The sequence below is a fragment of the Tasmannia lanceolata genome, unplaced genomic scaffold, assembly GCF_043159265.1.
Source record: "Tasmannia lanceolata isolate RefF3 unplaced genomic scaffold, GAP_Taslan_0.1 ptg000008l, whole genome shotgun sequence".
NCBI classification, from domain to species: Eukaryota; Viridiplantae; Streptophyta; class Magnoliopsida; order Canellales; family Winteraceae; genus Tasmannia; species Tasmannia lanceolata.
The window spans coordinates 30,618,058-30,628,091 of NW_027518685.1; the positions used below are offsets into that span (position 1 = coordinate 30,618,058).

Consider the following 10,034-nt stretch of genomic DNA (forward strand, 5'->3'; position numbering starts at 1 on the left):
ATTATCCATTGTTGAGCGGAACAAGACCTAAATTAGGTTTCTATTCGTAGATCAGTGACTCTTTGTGTACGTCAAGGAGTCACCATAGGATGTTCAAAGGATTACGAACATCGTATGGGGAAGATTTTCCAGACACACCCTATCAACACCCGGGCCCAACAAATGAACGGTTTGGATCACCCAAAAACTGTGGGCCCAACTGTTTTTTGGGGCTGCACATGCATGCACGGCGGTCCACCATATAATTTCTCCCTATTATGTGAACACTTCCAACACATCATCCCAAAAGGAGTAACTGTACAAGACCTTTCTATACTACAACCTAAAAAATGGCATTGCTAGTCTTTTTCTAAGTTTTCAATTTTCAAGCTCTTCTCAATACCATGATAGAGTACAATCCATCTCCTTATCACATGGTCGATTAATAGTTCCAGTGCTCACGACTCTCCTGTCACCTTCAAGAACCCTCACCGACTTCAAAATTAACGGATGGTCCCTGTTGCAGTTGTTGAGATGTAGATAATGAAGAATGAAATGATCTGGAATTAATAGCTCCGGGGGTAGCTATCTCCCTATACAAAAAAATCTTATTGGGGAGGCCTGACTGCAGAGAAGTGTGATCTGGATTACAAAGTGACCACCAAGCTTTATTCATTGCCAAAATATCGCCTTGAAGAAACTTTACCACCTCGAACATTTTTGGACGGTCCTTTGGGGAGAACTGAGAGCACAGCAGTGCAATCTGGATCAGCTGCTCCACCTCGGCCTCCATATAGTTGTTATGCAGGTTAGGATCGACCAAAGTGTCCAGCTTCCTCATTTTATAAAGTTCTTTCACCTGCCATCAGAAACAATGTTGGGTGTTAGAATTCCAAGTCTTGAACAACTAGTCACAATGAATTTAAACAGCAGCCCTGGGCTCAGCTTTAGCTGATTATTACAATTGCTTCATCTGCTCTTGATTCTGGTTGGGAATATACCCGCTAGAGGCTGTGGTGTATGTATTTCCACTAATTCGAGGGAAAAAAACAACCTATGGTTTAAGGAAAAAGATGGACATATAAACTAAGCGGCATCCAACAGAAGCCTATGCTCAAAAGAAGGAGAGAGAAGAGGCATCTGACTCATATCTAGAACCAAGTATCACCCCCGAACAACACAATTTCAGCTCAAATAAAATGGCGCTAGTGCTAGGCAGCGGCACTGTTGTTTGAGGAATTCCGGTTTCTCCTACATATGAGTAAGAGCTGGCCCAACGTGGATAAGCCCCTCGCCATTCAAAAAAAAAGTGGATAAGTTCCCATGCTGTTGATTAATGGTGAGCGTTTCTGTTTCTATTTTGTTTTTTGACGATTTAGTGGATGGCACTGAAAGGCGAAATGAAAGAAATATAATTAATGTTATAAAGCTGCATGATTTCTGTTGTATAGCATCGCAGAAAGGGGTACCTGAGATTAGAAACTTTGATTCTCATGGGTAAGGAGAACTTCCAAAAATTAGCTAACATGGTGTTCAACAAAGTGTCTTCTTGCTAAAATGGTGTTCAACAAAGTGTCTTCTTGCTAAAATGGTGTTCAACAAAGTGTCTTCGCTCACTAATTTCAGGAGCCAATTACCGAAGCCTCCCTCTCGTAAAGCCCCTACATGCCCTTATCAACCCCCACCAAACGTGACTATACTAAGAAGAGTGTTTATGGCTTTAGCGTCAAGCATTCTTTTGAAGCTGGACTGGAGTGCTTCCAATGGATATTTTTTTATTTGAGCACATAGCTTGCAAATTCTTACCATGTCTTCGCAAAAGTAGTGAGGTAAATAGGGTAACGGTCATGTAAGTGTTGTTTTAGGCCAGTCAAAAACTAAGCTGGTATCCGTCATTTTTTATTAAAAAAAAATAGAGGGATAAAGCACTATTTTATGAATAACATTGTCTAGGAATTGAGGGTATGCTTTCTGGACATTTTGAGGTTTAGTCAAAGAAGACCATTTGTGACAGAGATAATCAGAAAATGTTCCAAAGGAATCATCGAGACAAACTCAAATGAACTACAAAGGGGAGTTATCTGGTCTAACAGCAAGGAAACAACGTTTTTTTTTGCAGGTCAGCTGGAATCGATCCTGGGACCTCAATGAAACAACCTAATGTTTATTCATGTTTACAAGAAATATGTTCCCCATGTTTTTTCTTCAAAAAGATCAATATGGCCAAAGTTAGGGTTGTTTTCTTCCTCCAAAATGCCCCTAATATTTCACGGATGGAAGTATGAGGCCTCTAATAGGATCCTAAAAATAAACATGGAAGATTACCTGGAAGTAGAACTGGTGCATGTGTGCATGTAATAACGGGTTTCTCATGTTTCGTGAATAGCCAGGGTTATTGAGGAATTTCCATAAAGGCAATTTGGGAATCACTCTGATTCTACCTCCGTTTGTTCGTTTAACGAAATGGAGGATCCCAAAGTCATATTTCCTTTAGTTGCCGAAGCCAAAGTCATATTCTTAAATCATGTCTATCAAACCCACAAAAAATGAGAAAGAATACAAAAATAGCTCAGGTATAGGTATATCAGCCTAAAGGGCAGCATTGAAAGGAAATCATGTGTAAGCTATTATATGAAAATAAGTTAGAGAGAATAATGACTCAGTGGATACCCAGTGCAGCAACATGACATCATCATCGTTTGCAAGCCGAGCAAGATCAAAAGCTCTTTTTCCAGAGATTAGTTCAAGAAGAAAGATCCCATAACCAAAAACATCAGTCTTCTCTGAACACTTTCCGGTGGAGAGGTACTCTGGTGCTATATGCCCAATTGTGCCACGTACAGCAGTGGACACCTCAGTATCTCCATAGTCAATAAACTTAGCCAACCCAAAGTCACCAACAAATGGCTCGAATTGCTCATCCAATAAAATATTTGCAGCTTTCACATCACGGTGAATAATCTTTGGATCACAATGATCATGCAAGTACGAAAGCCCCCTTGCGGATCCAAGTGCAATCTTCCTCCGTGTTGTCCAATCAAGTGGTGGTTCTGACGGTTGGCGCTCTACAAAAAAATGACCAAAATAAACATCCATTTAGAGTATTTTGCAGATATGAGCAAAATAGACAGTTCTGACATAAGTTCTTATTCAATTTTCACCAGAACTATTTGAATTTCGGGCAAGGATAGACAATGCCAAACCCAAATATAGGAGAATATGCAAAAAGCAAGTGGAAAAGAATGCAATGTGGAAGAGGTGAAAAGTACCTCTCAAACATGACGCAACACTTCCATTAACCATATAGGGATAAACAAGCATTCGCTCAGTGGGTGTCGTGCAGAAACCTAGCAGCCGGAGAAGGTTTTGATGCACACCAATCCTGACCATTTCTAGCTCTGATTGAAATTGATGCTGTCCTCCTGGTGTACGCTCTTCTTTAAGTCTCTTTATTGCCACGAATGAACCATCTGCTAAGCGTCCCTTGTACACCTTCCCAAACCCACCTCGACCAAGAATTTTCTCTCTGCTAAATTTATCAGTTGCAACTTCCAGTTCTCGCAGAGAAAATCTTTTGAGATGGCCCCGATGAACTTCTGCATCCACATCAGCTGTAGAGAGAAAATTTGAACAAGTATGAACACATGCATGAGTATAGAATCCTTCACACACAGGAAGACACTTCATGGGTGGCCCTACTGTGGAATGAACGCATGAAGGATGCTAGCATTTTCCAAGATCCCTAGATATCCAATATATTCATTTTACAACCACTTACCAGGTACATCAAAGAAATGTCCTTGTGGCTTACGACGACGCCACCACACAAACCTAGTTGCACCTGAAATCACTCTACCAGCAATCGTTCCATTATTCTTTGCACTATTTCCTCCTGAAATAACACCTCAGAGACACTGGATGAGATACAATTATAGTTTATTTTTTTATGCAATCATGTAGCAGTAAAACATAAAAAGCACCAACAAGCATACAATTGCAACAGGAAGCCGCCTTGTCAGATGTTGACCATGTCAAACATGATGAATCAAGAGGCTCCCACCAGTAAGCATGTAGGAGAAGCACATCATTTACCACCCCTCGAATTTGGTATTGGATGATTCAATCTGGTTCCATTATGATAACTATGGAAATGTACATGCATGTGTACAAGAGTGGAAGCAAATAAAAGCTCAATGTTTGCATATCATCAAAGGTAAATTAAATGCAATTGCAATGGTTTTATTGAAGAAAAGAAATAAATGTAAAAGCTCCAATATTATGTCGGATAGAGTAAAAATCCACATGGAGCCCATTTTTCGTCAATGTCCAAAAAAATGATGGCTGTGAAGGATCTCCTCAGAGGGCAAGAACCTTGTGACTCTGAAAAAAATAAAAACAAGTACTAAATCTGATACTGGATTCAGATAAGCCAAATCTAACCAATCTAAGCAGCACCAAGCCAAAAGACGAGCAATTGCAAGACTTCAATAATAAACTTCAATCAAGAGAGATTACTAAAAGAATATGGCACCTCGAGAAGACATATTTGGTGGTGGAGCAGATGGAGGATGTGGAGATCCTGGGCAAGCTTGTGTTCTAACGGGACGGCAGAGTCCTTTGTTATTAGAAGTACTGTAGAATGAAAAAAAAACAGTCAGCAGCGATAATGCACAAACATGAGTTAATCATAGTCCCTACAGTTCATAGAGCTATTCAACAAGTGTTATCATCAAGAGTTGCTAATAAGAAAAAGAAAATTATGTAGACATTCTTATTAGGATAAACTCTTGATTTAGCTTCTCTTCAGCAATTTTTTACATACCATTTAGATAATATTCAGTTCATGTTTTTTTCTACATAGATAGAATTCTTTCCCTTTTTATACTTTTTTGATTAAATTGAAAGACTGAGAATTAGAAATAAATTCTAGGCTCAAGGAGAATAGCTGTGAGTAAGCAAAATCATATGACTCGCCTTTACAAAGATCAAAAGGAGAAAATTTAGTGAAATCTGTATTGTAGTGTGTTGAACGAAATTTTAGACTCAAGGAGAATAGTCGTGACTAAGCAAAATCATATGACTCGCCTTTATAAAGACCAAAAGGAGAAAATTTAGTGAAATCTGTATTGGAGTGTGTTGAACTAAAAGTTTTGCCAAAAGAAAAGAAAAGGTAAATATTATATTTAAGGAGTATTTGTGAACTCAAATTGTCTTCTAAATGCAAGGATGTCAACTCCCAAAATAGTCTTGAATAAAATCTTCATGGGACGAGTCACAACTGTTTCAGTTTGTTAGAGATTTTTCAAATCAAGTGTTTTGTGGTCAAAACAAGTTTTGGAAAATATTTTCTTTAAGTTGTTTTGGAAAAGAAAAAGCTCTTCTTTGAAATTCTTTGAAAAAGTTGCTTTTTGCTTTTGCTTTTGGAAAGAGTGTAGAAGTACATTGAAAAGATAGTCCCACATTGCTCCGGAGAAAAGTTGGAGATGGGCATATATTACTTCACCCATTCCTCTCTCTTGTTTAAATGCACAATGGGTCTTAGCCATGGGTCGAACCGCGGGACGGTGCAACGCATCGATCACGCACCCGCGGCGTGGGCAATGGGCTATAGGGAGCATAGTGGAGCTTTATTGGCGCTTTTTTAGACGCATCGTAGCGAGGAGCGATTGGAGCCTTTGATTTTTCCAAATTTGATCCGAGACATAGGATCTAAACCGGGTTGGATCGGTTGAGTGGATAGACCGAGTGGTTCGGTCCACTTGGTCGGGTTGGGCCTTCGATTCGGGCTCAACGGTTGGCCCAACGGGCCTATAGTACTCCAACGGATAGTGCCTGGTCGGGTGAGATCTAGGCCATCGGATTGAATGGTTGCGTCTAGATCGTCCCAACGGTCAAGAGGCGATCAGGTACAATCCGAACCATAGAGTTGCGATCGGTCACAATCTAATGGTTATGGGGAAGGACGGGATTTTAAATATCCCAACAGCCACTCCAGGATTGATCTAGATCGTTGAATCGTGTATGGGCGCGATCTAACAGCCAGAATTCAAACCGAACTGGAAAAACACGGGTGCTTTTCACACTGAAAAGTCACCAGAGGTTCTATAAAAGGTGCAGAACCCAGCCATTTTAACATAGAAACGAATTTACTTATTTCTAGTGCAATTCTCAAGACTTACAGTGCAATTATACTCTCTTTTCTCACTCCCACCAAATTCGTTTTACATATTGTTTTCATTATTGTTTATCTAATTATTGTTATACTGCACTAGCAGTAATTAGGTTGATTTTCTAAGGCTTGTTATTCTCTAAGGGCATTTCGGATTTGACTCCGCTCGTGCATAGCGTCATCAAATATTAGTAGGATATTCCTACTGGCTTCATTGTATCTTGGAGGCAGTTCGCGGATCCTCTTTGCACACTTCTGGTGGGGGCTAAATCTGTCTTAAGGAAAGCAATTTCGCGCCTTGAAGCAAACCGGTTATTATTCTTTATTCTCCAACAGATACAAATTATCTCCAACAAAGTTTTGATATCGTTTTGATCGGGACGGAAATGTAAACATTTCGGTCATTTCGTGTCAATTTCAGTGGAAATTTCAAAGGCAATGGTTAAAGGATACCCTCGCGGGTTATTTAAATCATCTTGTAGTTCCAGTGAGATCTATTGCCCCCTTTCCTTTTCACGATTATGGCGGTGTCTCTGAGCAAAATGATGGACAAAGCTAAGTTGGGTGGACTGATTGAAAGATCTAGGCTAGGATTCCTAGGGTGGAGATAACTCATTTGCAGTATGCTGACAGCTATTAGGTATTTAGTATAGCAGAAGATGCAAAAAATCAAGAATCCGAAGCTTATGCTTTGTTGTTATGAGATGGTTTCGAGTCAAATACCTAATTTCTTTAAGTCTGTGATGATGGGCATTCACTGGGCGAGGAGAAAGGTCTTGTTTTCCCTAGAATGCTATGATATATGAAGGCTTTGATTCAAAATACGTGGGTCTTCCATTGTGGTGGGCAGCCCAACAAGAAGCTTTGGGATCCACTGATAGAAAAAGTGGAGAAAGGCCCTCCTCTTTGAAAAGAAATCCTCTTTCCCTTGGAGAAAGGATTACTCTTGTTAAGTCAGTGCTCGCCAATTTACCTCTATATTAAAGGTCTATGTCAAGTTGCTTGGTCGCCGAGCTTGCCCTTTGCTCTTTAATAAATCCAATGCCATTCAAAAAAATAAAGAAGAATAAAAGTTACATATACAATGTAATACAAATATTGCTTAATTATTCTAACTTTGTAACCCAATGAACATGAGCCAAACTCTTTAACTATGTTCAACTGAGCAACAAAAGGGGATAGCTTTGGTTCTACTACAATAAGTATTTTAAGATTTTGTTCTCTATGCCAGGTCTCTAAATACCTTCTAGAGGGGTCATCACATTTTTGCAATAATGCTCCAAAATTTCAAATAATAAAAGGTAATTTGACACATACCTACTATGAGAATCTTTCTTTCCTAGGGTCTTTTTAACCCTCTCATCGTCTAGCATTGTTTGAAGAAATGTTTCATTCAATATTGATAAACTGGTAAAGGTCCCGCCAAACACCGTCTCACCTAGCAAAAAGAAAAAATAATAAGAAGAGGAACATAGATGAGCATTCTATCATGCTCTCAGTTGCTTCCTTACCCTTGTTCTTTCTTGATTTGATTGCCTCAGCATTTGCTATACTCTTGCTTACGGCTTCTACAATAGTCACTCGTTTCAATGGTAGTTGAGAGGAAGCTGATGTCGTAGGCTGGTTATTTGCATCTTTATCTTCAATTGCAGAACAGGTTTGATCTGGTTTTCTTGGACTACCTTCACTACCTTTTCCCCCGACAGAATTTTGGGAAAAAACCTTGGCTATCCTTGAATGCTCTTGAGAATGCTCATCTTTTTTAATACCGTGATTTGAATTGCCAGGGCTAGAGTTTGCTGTATTATTTTGGGAATCACTTGTTACAGCGTTAATTGTATTGAACTTGCAGATTCTTGTGGAATGTCCTTGGTGGCGGCAGTTTGAACAGTATGAAGGTAGCTTACTATAGCGTATGTCTTGCCAAAAACCTCCCTTTCCAACCCCAATCCATACTCGACGAGGAAGCTTCATTAGAAGATTGACTTCTACGCAAATTCTCGCAACATTTGTTCGAGTCAGATTTCTTGTAGGACTATCAATTGAAAGTGCTTTTCCGACCAAAGACGCTATAGCAAATAAGAGATCTTCTTGGAAAAAAACAATTGGGAGAGAAGGGAGTGAAATCCAAACAGCGGCAGAAGACGGTTCTTCCTCTGTTGGCTGGAACTGGGGAGTCCATTTAAAAACCTTCATCAGATGCCCATCAATCCACCATCTACTTCTGACCCATATTCGGATCATGTCCGAGATGTTATCTAACCTAAAGAAAACGTGATGAGCATCTAGAAAAGTAACAGCCCAATCACCTCTGAGTTTCCATACCCGACGGGCCCAATCTCTGATGCGGGCCAAGCTCGGGCATGAGCGGGGGAACTTCCCCACAAGGTAATATTTTAATCTCTCGGCACTCGCATTGATAGTAGATTCCTCAAAGTAAATTACAGGCTCACCTCTGTGAAGAGAACCCTTCGAAGAAGCATTGGATGTGTTGCTTTGATCCTCCACTGTCATCCTGTCTTGATTTTTCTCGAGGGTTTCTGCATAGGATAGAATGCGTGGCTTAGCTGAAGAAGAACCATCTCTAGGAATATGGGGCTCACCATTCTTCTGATTCTCCTTCTCTAGGGTTTTGAGAATTGGGCGATTAGGACTGAGGGTGCTTGTAATTTGAAGATGAGAAGCAGTTTCATTGTGGGACGCCTTTCTGTTCTCCGCGTTGGGTCTCCATTGCAACTTATTCTGATCCTTTCTTGTTGTATTGTGTCTATTACTTGGATTTCTGAACTGGGTTTTGAGAATTTGAGGATTAGATGAAGTTTTTGTAGAATCTTTAGGAGTAGGATGGAGGGTGCTTGTGTTTTGAGGATGAAAAGCAGTTTCATTGTTGGAATAGAAAGTACTAATGACCCAATCCTTGGTGGACTCCTTTGGGTGATTTAAGATGGGTCTCCACTGCAACTTCTTCTTCTCCACGTGGTCTTCCATAGCGTGAAACTCTGACCACCACCACCACTACCACCACCATAGTCTTTGAAGAAGCAGAGCTGAGGATGGGGTTCTTTCAAGAAGTAGAGCTGAGGTTGGGGTTTGGAAAGTAGCCTAGAAGCAGCGTGGAAGTTGCAGAGAAGATGGTAGTGATCTTCCATTTCATATTTCATATTTCATATTTGAGACATTTTATGTCAGAGTCAAAAGGGCTATCTTTCCATGGCGTCAACATCCAATTTTTCATGGTTTACAGACATTTCACTTCATATACACAGAATTTTTAGATATTCCACCTGCTTTTCCTTGTCTTTTATAACTTCTAGAAGGCTTCTTATTGTCTTTAATGATATGGAGTTCATTTATAGATCGGACGGCTAGGATCTTCCTATGGAAACTATTTCTGTTGGGGCCTATCAAATGAACGGTTTGACTCATCCTATGATGCGGTCCGTACAGTACTTTTTGAAAAAGAAAAATATGGTACAGTATTTTTTTTTTCAAAAAGTACTGTATCGCCCACACATCATAGGATGATCCAAACCGTCCATCTAATGGAACACGGCGTAAATAGGTTGTTCCCCAAAATCATTTCCACAGGATGATCCTAGCCCTCCGATTTATAGAGATTTCCATAACACGGGACATGCACAGCTTGGATCATATGGTGGGGTCTGTACAGTACTTTTTGAAAATACAGGACTATAAGGGCTTACACTATAAAAAAATCTAAAAAAACTAAAGCTTTTAGATATTCCACCTCATTTGCTTGTTTTTCATTAGCTGGCTTGTGATGGTAAGTGAGTGGAATGCCTTATGCTCTGTCTCTGCCCCTTGGCCCACAAAGATTCCATGAAATAATTTTTCACATAAAATGAGATTAAAATGAAGTTTGAAC

General features: G+C 39.9%; 1 protein-coding gene across 2 annotated transcripts; it reads right to left on the reverse strand.

Annotated features, from left to right (window-relative positions):
- Positions 1-308: 308 nt before the first annotated feature.
- LOC143885156 (uncharacterized) lies at positions 309-9,296 on the reverse strand. 2 transcript variants are annotated; one of them, XM_077389182.1, is made up of 8 exons: positions 7,660-9,296; positions 7,466-7,586; positions 4,511-4,611; positions 3,758-3,871; positions 3,249-3,590; positions 2,650-3,044; positions 689-838; positions 309-604 (listed from the first exon to the last, which is right to left on the reverse strand). In XM_077389182.1, the coding sequence occupies exons 1-8, from the start codon at positions 9,134-9,136 to the stop codon at positions 458-460; spliced, it is 2,847 nt and encodes a 948-aa protein (XP_077245297.1). In that variant the 5' UTR covers positions 9,137-9,296; the 3' UTR covers positions 309-457. The 2 variants fall into 2 exon arrangements, with proteins under 2 accessions (XP_077245297.1, XP_077245296.1); XM_077389181.1 differs by having other exon boundaries at positions 310-838.
- Between the last annotated feature and the right edge of the window lie 738 nt (positions 9,297-10,034).

Coding starts and splice junctions, on each gene's coding strand:
- LOC143885156 (XM_077389181.1), bottom strand. CDS start 9,136: ATGGAAGACCACGTGGAGAAGAAGAAGTTGCAGTGGAGACCCATCTTA. Junction 3,591..3,757: donor ACATTTCTTTGATGTACCTG/GTAAGTGGTTGT, acceptor TTCTCTCTACAG/CTGATGTGGATGCAGAAGTT. Junction 3,045..3,248: donor TGTTGCGTCATGTTTGAGAG/GTACTTTTCACC, acceptor ATTTTTTTGTAG/AGCGCCAACCGTCAGAACCA.